At 30.2% G+C, this 16,525-nt stretch overlaps 1 protein-coding gene across 43 annotated transcripts in view; it reads right to left on the reverse strand.

Annotated features, from left to right (window-relative positions):
- The window catches only part of LOC105333487 (neuropilin-2), a 39,231-nt gene that overhangs the window by 11,914 nt on the left and 10,792 nt on the right, over positions 1-16,525 (reverse strand). For 8 of the 43 annotated variants that reach the window (XM_034468158.2, XM_034468146.2, XM_034468243.2 and 5 more), the window contains 13 exons: positions 15,564-15,743; positions 14,171-14,261; positions 13,608-13,729; positions 13,336-13,485; positions 12,658-12,720; positions 10,166-10,210; positions 8,659-8,700; positions 7,511-7,564; positions 6,577-6,618; positions 3,533-3,589; positions 2,755-2,811; positions 2,234-2,290; positions 871-927 (listed from right to left, as the gene is read on the reverse strand). In XM_034468158.2, the coding sequence (XP_034324049.1) occupies positions 871-927; positions 2,234-2,290; positions 2,755-2,811; positions 3,533-3,589; positions 6,577-6,618; positions 7,511-7,564; positions 8,659-8,700; positions 10,166-10,210; positions 12,658-12,720; positions 13,336-13,485; positions 13,608-13,729; positions 14,171-14,261; positions 15,564-15,743 (1,017 nt within the window). The remainder of the gene's footprint in view (positions 1-870; positions 928-2,233; positions 2,291-2,754; positions 2,812-3,532; positions 3,590-6,576; positions 6,619-7,510; positions 7,565-8,658; positions 8,701-10,165; positions 10,211-12,657; positions 12,721-13,335; positions 13,486-13,607; positions 13,730-14,170; positions 14,262-15,563; positions 15,744-16,525) is intronic. The other 35 variants (XM_034468163.2, XM_034468177.2, XM_034468202.2 and 32 more) reach the window with 27 other exon arrangements.

Consider the following 16,525-nt stretch of genomic DNA (forward strand, 5'->3'; position numbering starts at 1 on the left):
ATTATTTATAAGTGCATTTGAACTTGAAGTAAATGAAGTATTCTTTATTTCGATAACTTAATGTATTAATACCACATTTCATGCTAAAATATTAAATCCAAGATAAAACGCTTAACGTGCTAAATTTGATAACGATAGTTGCACAATATTTGGTTCCAAGTTATATAATAACATTATGTTTATGTTAAAAATGACAACAATACATTTTCAAATTAAAGTTATTCTCGTAATGCACATAATAAATATATGGTAACACTTTTTAAATATTAAAGGTGGTGCGGGAACTTAATGAAGCAAACACGTAGTAACATACAGTACCGATCAGATCCAACTAAATAACAAAAACCAAGTATATCCCGGGTATACTTTCTGGGTCTACTTTGGGTTTACTTTTTTGAAAATTTGGGTCCATTCGGGATTTACTCTGGGTTTACTTTGGGTTTACTCGAGAATTGATTTTTATGTCAAATGTACGCACTGAAGTGTGAAGCAAGTCTGTATTTAATCTTACCATCTTACTGGCTGTAATTCCTGCCCCTTGCATATTCCAAATACACATGAAGCGTCAGCCTTCAGAGGTATACTTCTGATTGTGGTTTACTCTCTATGTTCACTCTGAGTTTACTATGGGTTTACTCTGGCTTTAATTTGGGTCCACTCTAGTTACATGTAACCCAGAAGAAACCCAGAGTTAACAAAGCAAGTAAATCCAGGGTTTAGTTGTGGTTTACTTTCTGTTAGGTTCGGTCGGATCGGTTCTGTATTTTCGCAAATAGTTGGGCACCATGCAATATTCGTGTTAATCGCATGCATTGAGTAAGTAAGATACTTAGTCTTCAGTCGTACAGTTTTAAAACCAATGAAATCTACCTGTTGATGTGCTAGTCACAGGTGGACTCGTCGCTTGGGGTGAAGTTGTTGATTCTACTTTAATTCAATGAATATAGAAAATAAATATCAATGCTGCTTGTAAGACTAATTCTTAATACAAGCTGAACGGTAAAACAATCATCATAAGATTTGCCTTAAACATTCAAAAAGGATATTTTTTTGTCCTAAACTAGCATTCAGAGTATGCAGTTCTGCCATCTAGTCAACTTAAAGGTACTAATTAAGCAACTGATACGTTTGGACAGGTGACTTAATGGCATTTCAGCCTTTTCAAATGTAGCCAACTTTCTTCAAAAATTGTTTTCTGTGTTAGCTTGCTATTTTGTATGCAATGGTTACATATAATTTTGCTGAAGTATAATTGTTAACGTTTTAAGTTTTTCTCAAGACAATGGAATATTTTGAATTTTAAAATCGCACTGAGGAAGCTTAAAATATTCCTAATATATTGATGTATAGGAGGAAATATTTGACTAAAAGTCAATGAAGTAAACTCACTGATTAAAAGTGTTATAAACCTTTTAAAGACTGATTTTTGATATTGCACTAATAGACAAACGGTAGAAAAAATGACATGTTAAAAAAATGTTCCTAATGTTTTAACATAGTAAGTGTCTGGGAAAGGCATAATATTAATGTAGCTGCAATAAAAAAAACCATTAAATTTCTTGCATACAATTTGACAACATGCAATATCTATGTGTATTGTCTACAATGAATAAATATATCCGGTTTGTATTCGTATAATCCGAATACCAATGAATAGACCTGTTGATGAGCTAATCATAGATGTAGTAAATTGGTGTTGTGATGTTGATGATTCTACTTAAAATACAATGCCTTTTCTCATCATCGATGTTTCAAATGTTGTTAAACTATTTATATTACTATCATTTGTAATAGTTTACGTAAACATTTATTGCTTCTGATCCTAAAATGAATGATGCATATGTTATTTTGATAGCTTCATGTATTAATGCTATTATCCACTGCTAATATAAAAGATCTTAAGTGATACGTTCAACGTGCTTAATACAAAAATAATAGTTAATACAATTATCATAGGTTTAAATATTTTGTTATGTTATAAAGGACATCACTGCATTTTCAAATTAAAGATAGCCTTGCAATGGACTTGAAAACGATACTGGAACGGTTACACTTTTCTAAATAAAATGTGCCGAAAGGTGGATGGGAAAATGTATATTCATCCGAAACGTAGTGAGGGAATTTTTTTTTTACAAACAGGTAGGCACCATACAATATTCATATTAATTGCATGCACTGAATAAGTATAGCAGTTCGTCTTTCGCCGTACAGTTCGAAAATCAATGAAACGTACCTGTTGTTGTGCTAGTCACAGGTGGACTAGTAGCTTGGAATGAGGTTGATGATTCAACTTAAAATCAATGAATATGGAAAATATATATAAAAACTTATAAGATCAATTCTTTTTAAAAACATCTATATCATTCATTGCAAAAATTAAAAAAAATCCAAGTCAATCATTCAACCAGCTAAATAACAAAATTATAATATTTAACACAAATTAATGTATGTTTAACGATATTTTTTTACAATTAACATAATTACGATACAGTAACACTTGGAAACGTTTGGAAAGGTGGCGGGGTAATAAATGCAGCAAAAATGATGTACGCTATATGTGCGATATTCATGTTAATTGCATGCTTTAAATAAGTATACTTATTCTGAAGCCGTTCAAATTCGAAAAGCAATGAAACCCACTGTTGTAAATGCAACCAAAATGTAGTGAGACATGTTTTTGTAAATGGTTGGGCACCATGCAACATTCGTGTTATTTGCATGTATTGGATAAGACTACCAAGTCTGCAGCCTTACCTGCTGAAGTGCTAGTCACAGATGTACTAGCAACTTGTGGTGAAGTTGATGATTCAACTTAAAATCAAAACGAATGGTAAAAGGATAATAAAAAATACAAGTTATTATGACATTTTCTTTCGTTTCTTATTCATTCTTATATGTAGGAAACATATTAGAAATACAATGCCATTTATTGTCATAGGTGTTTCAAATGTTGTTGAACTATCAAGTTGTTTACCTAAACATTTATTGCTCTTAAAGCTTAAATGAATGATTTATATGGTTTGTTTTATACATTCATGTATTAGTACTATCATTCATTGCTAAAATAAGAAATCCGTAATTCGTAATACGTTCAACGTGCTAAAAAGCAAAACTTACAACTATTAACAGGATTTTAATATAAGTTTAAATATTGCAGTAATGTTTCACATTCACGGGACATTAATGCAGTTTCAAATTAAAGATATTCTTGCAATAGACATACATATGTAATAACGATGCGGTAACACTTTTTAAATATAATGTGTCGAGGGGTGATCGGGGATTAAATATGAAGCCAAAACATAGAGAGACATTGCTTGCAAATGGTTTGACACCGTGCAATACTCATGTCAGTTGGTTAAGTATACCTCATTTTTAGCACTGCAATTCAATTTACAATGAAATTTACGGTTACCTGTTAATAATTCAGTCAAAAGGTAGTGAGACATATTTTTTTGTAAATGGTTGGGTACCATGCAACATTTATGTTGATTACATGCATTGGATAAGACTTCTTAGTCTGCAGCTTTACCTGTTGATGTGCTAGACACAAGTGGACTAGTAACTTTTGGTGAAGTTGATGATTCCACTTTAAATCAAAAGAGAATGAATAGGTTAATGAAAAAGAGCATTTATTACGAGATTTTCTTTCGTTTTTTACACGTGTCTATAATAAATGGAAATGACAAAACTTATCATAAAAAATGCAATGCCTTTTCTTGTCAATAACATAGTTTACGTAAATATTTATTGCTTTTGAACCTCAGGTATAAGATGTATATGTCAGTTATATTGATAGTTTCATGTATTAATACTTTTATATTAGTACACTATCATTCATTGCTAAAATAAATAATCCTTAAAAATTATTTTGAACGCACTTATAAGCAAAAAATAGTCACATGATTATAAAAAAAGTTGAAACTTGGTTGTTATAAAGGACGTCAATGCATTTTCAAATTAAATATATTCTTGCAATATACATCATAACGATAAAGCAACACTTTAAAACATAATATGTCGAATGGTGGTGGGGGAATAAATGAAGCAAAAATTGTGTCATATTTCTTCAAATGTTTGGGCACCGTGCTATATTCATGTTAATTGCATGCACTGGATAAGTATACTTTTTCTGCAGCCGTCCAAATTCAAAAGCAATGAAACCTTGTAAATGCAACAAAAATGTAGTGAGACATATTTTTGTAAATGGTTGGGCACCATGCAACATTTATGTTTATTACCTAATCAAAGGGATATTTTTCTTTTATTACAAATTTAATATTTTCGTCTATTTTGTATGTGTATTCAGGTTTGAAAGTGATCTATTTAACTACCGGTCAATAGACTGCGATCTATCAGACCGCCGGTCAATAGACTGCGATCTATTGGACCGGCAACGTATTTTAGAAGAAGTGAAATTGCTACAAGATTAAAAGATAACTTAATTATGATTTTCTTTACTATTGCTCGTAAATTTTATCTTTTAGGTCATCTTGCTACTGATTAACAATGACGTGAATGCATAATGGTATGAAAACCTTATGTAACTTATAATTGTGAACACAAATTACTAAAAACGGAATTAGGTAATAAAACAATTATTTATTGCTTGAGCAGCCAATAGACCCGTATTTTTTTACCCGAGGTGCAGGGAACAGCTCAGTATGATCTATTGCCCGAGGCCAACGGTCGATAATTAAATAATTGTATAAAATTCCATGCGTTGGATATGACTTCTTAGTCTGCTGGAGTTCTAGTCACAGATGAACTAGTAACTTGTGGTGAAGTTGATGATTCAACTTAAAATCAAAACAAATGATAAAGGATGATAAAAAATACCGGTTTATCTGACATTTTCTTTCGTTTCTTATATTATGTATTCTAATATGAAAGTGACAGACCTTTTTAAAAATGCATTGCCTGTTCTTGTCATCGGTGTTTTAAAGTTGTTAAACTATCAAATAGTATACCTAAACATAATTATTTTTAACCTTAATGATATTGTTATTTTGAAAGTTTTATGTATAAACACAACTATTTATTGCTAAAATAAAAATACTAAGCAATACGTTCGACATGCTAAATAGAAAAATGATAGTAACAAGATTTTAATACTTGTTTAGATATATGATGGTTAGGTTAAAAAGGACATAAATGCATTTTCAAATAAACGATATTCCTGCAACGGGCATAATAACGATACAATAACACCTTTTGAATATAATGTGTCAAAAGGTGGTGGGAGGATGAATATGAAGCCAAAAGGTAGTGGGGCATATTTTTTTTGCAACTAATTGGGCACCATGCAATACTCCTGTTAATTGCATGCATTGGCTAAGTTTACTTCGTCTTTAGCAATACAGCTAGATATTCAATGACACTTATCTATTGTAAATGCAGTCAAAACGTAATTAGACATGTATAATTGTTATCAATTGTTATTAATTGGCACCATGCAATATTCATGTACAATGTATTATATTGGCTAAGTGTACTTTATGTATATTTCGTCTCTAGTCGTGCAATTCGATATACAATGAATGTTCAATGTATTATATTGGTTAAGTGTACTTTATGTTTATTTAGTCTCTAGTCGTGCAATTCGATTTACAATGAAACCTACCTATTGTTAATGCAGTTAAAACGTTAGGGAGACATATTTTTTTTTTCAAATGATTCGGCACCATGCAATATTCATGCCAATTACAGGTATTGTATAAGACTTTTTAATCTGCAGCTTTACCATCCGAAAATCAATGAAACCCACCTGTTAATGTACTAGTCACAGAAGTACTTGTGTAACTAGTGATGAAGTTGATGATTCTACTTAAAATTAAATAAAACTAGAGATGTTAATGAAGAAGACCAGTTATTACATTTAATGAAATGATTTTTTAGAAAATAATTTTTACAGGGAACTTAAATATTTTAAACAAAATCATTTGGCGCAAGGACGATGCCGTACTGACAAATAAGCCTAACAAACATGTTTAAACCCTATCTTAACTCAAGAGTGAAACTACAAACAGAATAGAGAAAAGTCAAAAATTCAAATCATACTTTTTATAATTGACGGAGCGTAATGGTTAATAAAACACGAGCAGAAGAAAATATTAAAATTACTGCATGTATGTACATTCATGTATCACTTTTCAAAGACATGCAAAATTCCTGAAATTGAATCGTGTTTTGTGATACTGTTACGGGGAAAATTGCGAGGAAAATATGAAAAAAAAACCAAAAAACAATCCTATCTTAGGATTGAAAGTTATTGCTGATGATAGAGATGGCATGCGTGTGATAATATGCTATTGTTTAAAACTTTTGTGTGCCACTTGATAAAGAGATTGACGTCAAAATTTTTTAGACACTAGAAACACAATTTTAAGAAAACGCATGCTTTGCAACATGTGAATTTTACGTTTACTTAGCATAATTAAAAAAGATACAAGCATTCACAGACGAGTTCAAACTCTTTCAAACCCATGCACCCATGCATCAGATACATGTGCAGGATTTAGAAATGTGTACATTTTCACTTAAAATGACATGCTAATTTCATGAGCTTTAACTTACTACTTGATGTAGCGGAAACTTCAAATGAGGTCGATGTTTCAACTTAAGTGAAAAACAAAAAAAAGCCCTTTTAAAACAAGAATGTATATTTTTCAGTACAGTTGATACCTTCAAATTCTGGGTTTTTATCATTCTTTAACATAATCCGTTTATAGCTTACATGTATCAGTAGAGTTATCATGAAAGAAACCTTTGTATAGGATTTTATTATGAATTTCATTCAAATTGGTGTTTATTACTTAAAGTATAGCAAAAATACCTAAATCGATTCAACATCATAAAAAAGTCATTGTGAATCCAAGACAAAGCTAGATGATGTCGTATATTGAAAAAAATTTTAATAGCTGTTAGAACTTACCATGTGACAAGCTACTTTTAGAAGGAACGGTAATTATTGATGTCGATTCAATTTTAACAAAAGAAAAATATCAGTTCTAACAAATCATGAAATTTATGTTCATATTGCCGGTTGAAACATCTGCATAATATTTTTTGAGAAGTATCATTATGAAATCCAACGACCCAAAAACCGAGTAAGTTACATTAAGACCACAAAACAAAAGAAAACACTTTGGTACATCAAAAACATAATGGCATTGTGTATGATTAATACCTGCAATAGGCGCTAAAATACGGTCAATTTTATAATATGAAAGTACGTAGCTTTGCGTATCTGTCGAGCTATCATAAATGCTTGGTTCAACCTGACGTTTTGTTAGCGCAACGCAACGTTGCTTAGACAGATTGTGTGGTAAAAATGAGGCAAATCATAAAAGATGGATACATGTATTATTTTTAATATTTATACGATGACACAATGTTTAAAAATGTTTATTCAAATAATATTCATGAAAGTGAAGTTGCTTTTTCTCATTTGTAGTTATTATATCTATGCGTTCCATGCATTGTAAGAAGTATACAAAATTGAACTCACCACTTGACAAACTACTCACAAATGTGAATATAGAGGTTTTTGTCGATTCTTCAACTTAAATTTAATTAATACTGATTATTATATCAACCAATCAAAATCACTGTTTATCCGCTCAATTCATATTTGAGCGTAATAGCATAGAGCTTTTATTCGAGAATAACTTTTGCATAGATTATCAATAACCTGACGAATTAAATCGGAACATTTTAAACCATTGATTATTATAACAACATGGTGTTTGACAATCATGATAAATGTTAACACAATAAGAGTCCTTTTAATGAGAGTCATACGAGCTTCTGTTACTGTTTTGTGATAAAAGAAGTGTCTTAAAATTTGTTAAAAGTAAAGCTACATGTATGCATTTGTATTAACCAAAGGTACACAAAACAATTATAATACATTGTTCCTCCATTGCAGTTGCACGTTTGTCAAGGTTTTAAAACCCTTTCCCCATAAGATATGCTCGTTTTGGCAAACATGATTTTTTTTATCTCATTAATTGAATGTATAAACACAGTGACATTTTATTCCACAAGTTATTTGAATTTTACTATGTGTTTTAAAATAATTATTTCTTGATATTGTGGTTTCATTGATATTTGTGGTCACTAATTTGTGGATAAAGTGAAAATCACAGTTTAGGGGATTCGTAAATTCGTAGCCAAGGGTCAAAGGGACAAAATGTTAATAGAAATTGCACTTCAACGAATATTAAACTTCGTGGCCAAATATAACAACGAAATCCACGACAACGGAAATTGATGAAACCACAGTAAAACTGATTAGGAAATATATGGTTATGTGTTCTTGCAGATGAATTTCATATACAATAAAACATAAAACAAATGTGAAAAATGTTCTTCTTCATTGCTTTTTTTAATTTGCTACTTTACTAATTCAAACCTTTAAAACTTTCTTTCATTCATATTTTTTCTTTCAAATTAGAGTATATTATATATCATGATAAACTTACATGTATTACAGTGTATTACAAAGGAGAAAAATCCTGTATGTATAATATCAGGCCATGCCATGTTTCTAGCATACATAATTATTGATGCATTAGTCATGATATCACATGATTAAACCAGTTGTATAATCCCCCTATTAATATATATGAGGTCTGTTTATTAAGTTCTACTCACCGCTCGACGAGTTACTCATATACACTGTTGTGGATTCTCCTACTGAATAACAATCATTTAAATGTTATGATTGCAAGCACATCATCATGACTACGATGTGAAACATAGGATTGCTGTGTGCTAAGTATTTGGTGTCTGCAAAGTCCTACCTTACTATGAGTGCATTATGAGCTAATTTGTGTATTATCTGTACTTGGTTTTGAATCCACTCGTGGAAAAAACTGATTTTTTAAAATCATAACTACAATCATTTCCATTTTCTTTTTACAAATAAGCTACCCTGTGGTAGTATTTACTGTGATTTTTTATGCAATGCTTTCAGATTGAAAATCTTTGATATCAGAAATTCGAATGAACTGTTTAATGGATGGTACGGTAGTTTGATATTCATAAGCTTCTGCACAAATACATCTTCTTGTAAAATAAGAAGGGTTAATTATTCATTGAAAATTTTAAATATGATTTAGCTAGACATTTGAACTTAAGCTATACAGCAATTAATAGTGAATGTATTAAGGAAAACCATTGAATGACGAATGATATGTTATGTTTACTTATATTGAATGCATTATCAAATGCAATCTTATGAAACTGTAATGTAACACTGGGTTTTTTCAGTATACTGGTACTGTACCAGTTATCGGCTAAGACCAGTTATCGGCTAAACTGAGAGTTCGGGTTTATAGCACGGGGCAATCCAAGATTTTTTAATTCAGTCGTCTTTTTCGAATAAAGAAAAGTAAATTTGCTTGAAAACTTTCTTGAATATGTTTTATACATGAGCTTAAACGATCATTGTTTACGGCTGATTTTACATCTTTGCACTTTCAGCAGTGGGGAAAATGACGTAATACAATGTAAGTTAAAAATAGAATATTACCTCTTTGTGATACGTTATTATATCCCTTCTTTGATTTGACATATAATATCAATACATATAACATGTATAAACAAAAGGAATTCATTAATTTCCGAGAGATTCGTAGCGCAGTTGAACGCCTGATTGCACAATTATGCATTGAATAATGTACGATTTGGTGAATTACCGTATGATTTTATGAGTTTTGTTTATAATGTATCAAACGCCGACTACTTTAGTCTGACCCCACAAGGGACATAATTCAAATTTCATTTAGCAGAGTATAAAATCAACATGTACAGGGATTTTACTATGTTATGATCACGAAGCCGATAACTGGTACAGTAGATCGTAAAAACTCGGCAAATTCGGGGCCTGATAAAAATCACAAAACAAGATGTTTGCGGTTCTAAAAAATGATATAAATTAACAGATTGATAAATAAGGAGTTCATTATTTAAAGAATGGCAAGTTTTATCCAAAAATATCAAGAAAATAGAAAATTTGAAAAGAAAACATTAAATTTTAGCCGATAACTGGTACAGTGCCAGTAATGTAGTAAGAGTATACTAATTTTACAGTTGACCTGCTAAATGTTTGAAATGTGCATTGTATATACTAAAATATGTTATACATGTATGTACTTACAACTTGTGGTTTGAGCTGGAGATGTAGTGGTAGCAGAGATTAAATCTGACAAAAAGATGAACGGCTTGAATTATCCATCAATAAGATTTATATCACACATATCAAATTTGTATAATAATGTTTAGATTACACCACCCAGCAATATCACTGATGATATGAAATTTTAGTTGATGATATTGTTTAACTGTTTTATTCTATAAGCTGAAAAATGGTAATTAAATTGGGTTCTTAGTCAGATATCTTTTTAATTTGAATGAAGATTTTCTTCTTCAATATTATAGTATGGGATCTAGTGTAATTAAAAAACATAATTAAGTTTTTGTTATTTTCCTAACCAGAATCTCCACAACCTTTAAACAAATTTTATGATTTGCAGTTTGTACATGTAATGCATTTTCCAAGCAAAACAAGGTTTTAAATCTGTGGCTAAAAATGACGCATTATACGCAAAACAAGTTACAGGTAAAATATACCATTTTTATTTATAACCTGATAAACAAGACATTTTTCTGAAGAAATATTAAAAATAAATGAAAACTATCATAAAGTTTTACTTTTACTGACCCAAAGGACTATATATGATAAGGGCCTAAAATGGCCCCCTAAAATGAACATCATCATTTTACTATCATTCTTTGTTTTCTTAGTACATATATATGTGATGTGTTTACATAATATTCATTTTGGTTCAAGTGCCCACAATTTAGAAATACGATATTGTAAAGACAACCTTTTACCGCCATTTTGCATTTTTAGCGTAAAACAGCTTGTTTTCAAGCAGTTTTTCCTTCCGAAAACATAGAGCGCATTCTTGAACAAATAAAATATTTTAATCAGACATGTATCTAGCCAAGACTAATAAATGACAAAAAAATTTTCCTTGTTCAAGCATGCGCTCTATATTTCCCATTCGTAAATAGATAAGAAAAATGTCAATTTTTGGCTGATTTTGATTGAATTATAAGAATGGCGTCACTTCTGACGTCATATACTGCCAGTGAGTGCAAATAAATCAAATAAATAGATGAAAAATATATTTTATATCAACTCTTCTAAAGAATTAGTTAACATTTTATAGTACCCGAAACACTTAAAAAATAGCGAATTATGGGGGCCGAATTTAACTCTTATCATATATAGTTCTTTAATTCAAAAATTTTGTGTTTTAGTGACAACTTACGTAGTAACATGTAATTGTGTTTACACAACAGGACTAAAACCTTTATGTACCATTTGTGCTTAATAAGGAGGACGGGGTAACCGAAAATGGTCGTTCGGCAGTAAAGCCAATCAGCTATACAACAGCCAGTATAAAACAGATATTCTTTCAGAATTCAAAGGGTCAAGCGTAAATCATGGTCATTTACAATTAATATTCCAAATGTATTCTAAAGGTGAATATAACTACCCGCCAAATCTTGCTTTTATAGTACACTTGATCTAGCTGTTTCTCTCGGCTCCGAAAGAAAACAAGGGATGTAACTAAGTTTCATCAGTTTCGTGAACACAAACTGTTAAATGTCGTAAACATTGAAGGGAAAAAATGCCGTCGGAAACTTGTGAAGTTCAGATAATGCGTGATTTTTTAAACATAGATGAAAAGCTGAGGTAAGTTTCATTCATGTCAGGTGTTTAATACGGTAAATAATAATGTATTATCATTTTATGGCGAGTTAACGGTGTTTGATCATTGCAATGATTTGACACGATTACATGTGAAACTATGATGAGGGTCTTAAGAAGAAACGTGATGATCATCAATTTTGTCTGAAAACGCATTAAAAAAACATAAATGCTTCTTTAAAAAATCTGAAATAAAAATTTTAATAAACAGATGAAATAAATAACACTGACAAATTTATATATATATATATATATATATATATATATATAAAAGAAGCACTAGCAAACCAACAACACTCCTTATCTAAAGTTTTGTTCGTGTCGTTGGTTATTTTTAGTGCTTTTATATATATATATATATATATATATATATATATATATATATATATATATATATATATATATATATATATATATAATAAAAGAAAAAAAGCAACACTAACTGCAAAACATAAGCGCTTTCATTGTTAAAAATCTTCAGACGTTTTACAGTCGTTAAAACTATGTCATAGTTTTAACGACTGTAAAACGTCTGAAGATTTTTAACAATGAAAGCGCTTATGTTTTGCAGTTAGTGTTGCTTTTTTTCTTTTATTATATTTTTACCGGACACTGAGAAAAGACTTTTGTGATTTGGATATATATATATATATATATATATATATATATATATATATATATATATATATATATATATATATATATATCTATCTATCTATCTATCTATCTATCTATCTATCTATCTATATATATTGAGAGTATTTTTTATGAAAATTGTGGAATGCAATCAAAAAAATGCTGTTATTGATTTTAAACTCATCTAAGGGCAAATGAAAATAGAAATGATCAAAGGTGCAATTTTGTCTTGCTTTGAACACTCTCAATCTCCTTGAGGGTTAAATTCCAAGATGTGGAGAACCCTGCATATTCTTCTTTCAAATTAAATTAAATAATATATCAATGTTACTGAATATCCATCTTTATCATAATTACTGTATGCATATCGTAACAAAGTTTTACTGTGTTTTGAGGTGATATAAGAAAACAATTTTTATAAAAGCATATTTTCTGAGCATAATTTATAACTGACGTTATTTTGCACTTTGCAAATGTCATTTAACTTTTAGCATTACAATTCAATTGTGATATCTATAATGTATTGAAAGGAACGATAATATATTGTTAAAAAAATCAAATGGGAACATTATTTCTATTTCTCATAGGAATAAAGAGATGAAAATTACTAGGTATTTTCATGAGATAAAAATTGTCAGTGACTCTTTAAATCTTGATTGTTATTCGATTTTAAGCATGGGAGTCTTGTTCTTGAATGTCATTTGTCTTATAGCACACCAGCTCGTTCAGACAAAATGAATAATGCACTTTAGCGTGATGACGTTTATACGTGTGCTCGTGCACCGTAACAAGGTTGAGTGTTAAAGACAATTGAACGTCGCATATTTCTTAAGCAAACATACGGGGAAATATTCATTAAATATTTAAGTATCTATAGATATTGATTCTGACCTTATCATATGTGCACTTACTTTCAGGGAAAATTTTGGCTAAATATCCTACTTTTGGACTGAAACCATCACTAAAAAACATAATGGTCAATGAGGATCCGGTTGATGTAATTATGCCAGGAACAGTGGTTCCACACACCTGCTGGATTAGCGTTGAGCTAGTTGTATCTCCTAACAACCACAATTTGTTCAAATGAAGAAAAATAGATTCATTGATGGAAAACAGTATGTTAAGTTTGTTAAAGTTGAGCAATTGAATTTTTATGTATAGAAAAAGTCCTTTTATTCCCTACCGTCATATATCTTAATATAATCATAACAACCGCTGGGCCCGTTAGACTCGACGTCTAAAAATAGGAACTCCATCTTAACTATTCCATTGTGGTTTGTATAAGTGTAAGAACACACGTATTCCCTGTGAAAAAGAGAACAAAAAATTAAAATATATAATGGATATCTAAATTCAATTAACCCTTTTAAAACAACCGTGATTTATGTTTTTTATTAAATATGTCACAAGGACATTTATATACAATCAACATAAAAGGCTAGGAATTTGAGTTTGAGAAAGAGTTAGATTCCCATTTAATAGTATCTAACAAAATTTATGTTTTAGATAAATAAAATTGTTCATGCTATTCACATTTTTTGAAATTGCCATTTACTTTTTAAAACAATATCTAAAAATACATGAAATAAGGTTCAGAAACAAAAGAAATATTTGTAAAGTGAATTTTCTCTGCTGGAATCTCAATAAGTATTCTTTTAAAGTTAACATAACATCAAATATTAACAATTAAAAAGAACTCTTGCATAGCATATTCAGTAAAAAAAAACTAAAATGTGGAAGTCTTACGTTGGGTACGTAGCAGGAAACAGCGGCGAAGAAAGAGTCACAGAACTTGTTAGATTAAAATCACGTGATGTTCCATTGGAAGGACAGTTTGCTAAGAAAAGCAACGAGAAGATATATCATCAACGGTACATGAGCAACAGTAATCTATACTGTCAAGAGATAACACATACACATGTAAAAATCATCCAATCTCTATCCCTAACGAAATAATAGTGTAAAATTATCTTTTAATTTTATTTAGTATTATAATTGGTATTATATTAAATATGGTATTATTATAATAACATATTATTTTTATGACAAAATACAGGTTTTGGCATGTACGCTCTGTGACATCACGATAGCGACTTAAACGCCTATTATTTATGACCACACATTCATTTTTGGAGTTGATTTTTAAGCAACTCTCCTATGCAGTTACTCAGACAAACCGAAAGTGAAAAAGTGATTGGACCTCAGCACAAATCATTGCTGCTGACAAGACTTAGTTCTTGAAAATAATTGATGAATTCGATGTAATGTATGCTAAAGCATTGTTTTTCAAGGAAACTTATTTATAAATACCTTGAACATTGTCCGATTTTAAATGGTACGAACAATTTAAATATTTTTTGTAGTCGTATGTATTCCTACTCCAGAGTTCAATATAGTCTCGTTCAACTCGACGCTCGGCTGTCGTCGTAAATCCTTGTCGGAGATTTACGGTGTCAGCCGAGCGTTTGCTTTAACGAGACTAGGTTCAATATTGCTTGGATCCATACTATTTTCGAGAAATATTTCTATTACTGATACATAGTTTGATTGAATTAATTTTATCTTTAAATATTATCTAACATGATTCATATGGGGGTTTCTCGACATTCTTGTCGAAAAGTCCAAAAATTCATATTATTAAAATGTGATTAATTCAAATTAAAAACTACATGTACTTGTCATGCAAAATAACTTATCATTGATTTTAAAATAAATAAACATCGATAAAATCAACTCCCGTCAGTTCTTCAGTACTTTGATTATCTTTATAGTTGAATAGTATTTATAAAAACTATAGTTTATTTGTGTTATATATATATATATATATATATATATATATATATATATATATATATATATATATATATAACATTCTAGCCTTTCGATATCAATTGCTACAGGGTTGTTTTTATACCTGACGATACTATATCAACCTCGGAATTCGTCCTCGGTCGATAAACTCTTATCAACTTAATAAAATAAGACAAAAACTTCCTAACATTTATCCATTTCATAAACAATTGATACTTTGAGGACTATAAGACATATTTGACTGCATCAATAGGTTATAATTGTATAATGTAAACCATACTAAAGGAAGATAATATTATGAAATCGAAACTTGAATAAACTTCCTTACATTCATCCTTTCCATAAACAATGGATACTTTGAAGCCATTTTCCTTTCCCGTATTAGTAGTGCTGTCAGTGGTTAACTTTGCATACATTTTACTTCCGGTTGATATCTTCGGAGGCAGTGTTGTCCCACAAGTAGTACAACAGATAGAGGTAGCAATAGTCGGGGCGCTGTCTGAATCACCTGCAATATAATTATATAAAATTCGTTAATTTATTACGCAAGACATGACTTGTGCCAGATGAACAACTAGTATTGCCCTCCTTTTTTGATAGATAGTTCTTATGAATATAAACACTGAATCAATTCATTTTGTCCATTTACAAAAAAAATTTCTTAAAAAGACCCAACAAACTTTATTGACGATTTCAACAATGCATGTAACACCTTACCACTATACAGTTAATGGTTAGATAAATTGTGTTAGGAACATAATGTCATAACACTTGATAGCTTTTGTAAAAATCATTTCGCTATGCTAAAGAAAGGAGTCTTTGTTCCAAATAAACAAGCTTTTAAACTTTATTATTAACAAGTGTATGCGAGCTTTAAGTTTCTTTTATTTTTATCTTTCCTTCGAGGAGGTCCTATTGGTATATCTATCAACATTCGCACTCTACATTTGTAATACATTTACTTGTTTGACATAGTTTTACACAATTAAAAGAGTGCTGGTTTTTAGACATAATAATTCATATATTAAATTAATGTGGAATCATCATTGTTAGTGGAAAACCAATGTTTTTGGCTTTCGTTGGTAACCCTTGCCCACGAATTTACATCCCCACGAACCTATAGCTATATACAAGGATTTGTTTAATTCTCAATAAAATTGTCCCGAACTTGCTAAATGTACCAACTAAATTACGCCCCAACGAAACAGGAAAATTTTTGCTACCAACGAACATTGACACTCTTGAATAAAAATGATTCCATAATGCCCCTATTTACTTTATGATAAATTA

This window comes from Magallana gigas, chromosome 5, assembly GCF_963853765.1.
Source record: "Magallana gigas chromosome 5, xbMagGiga1.1, whole genome shotgun sequence".
Lineage (NCBI taxonomy): Eukaryota > Metazoa > Mollusca > Bivalvia > Ostreida > Ostreidae > Magallana > Magallana gigas.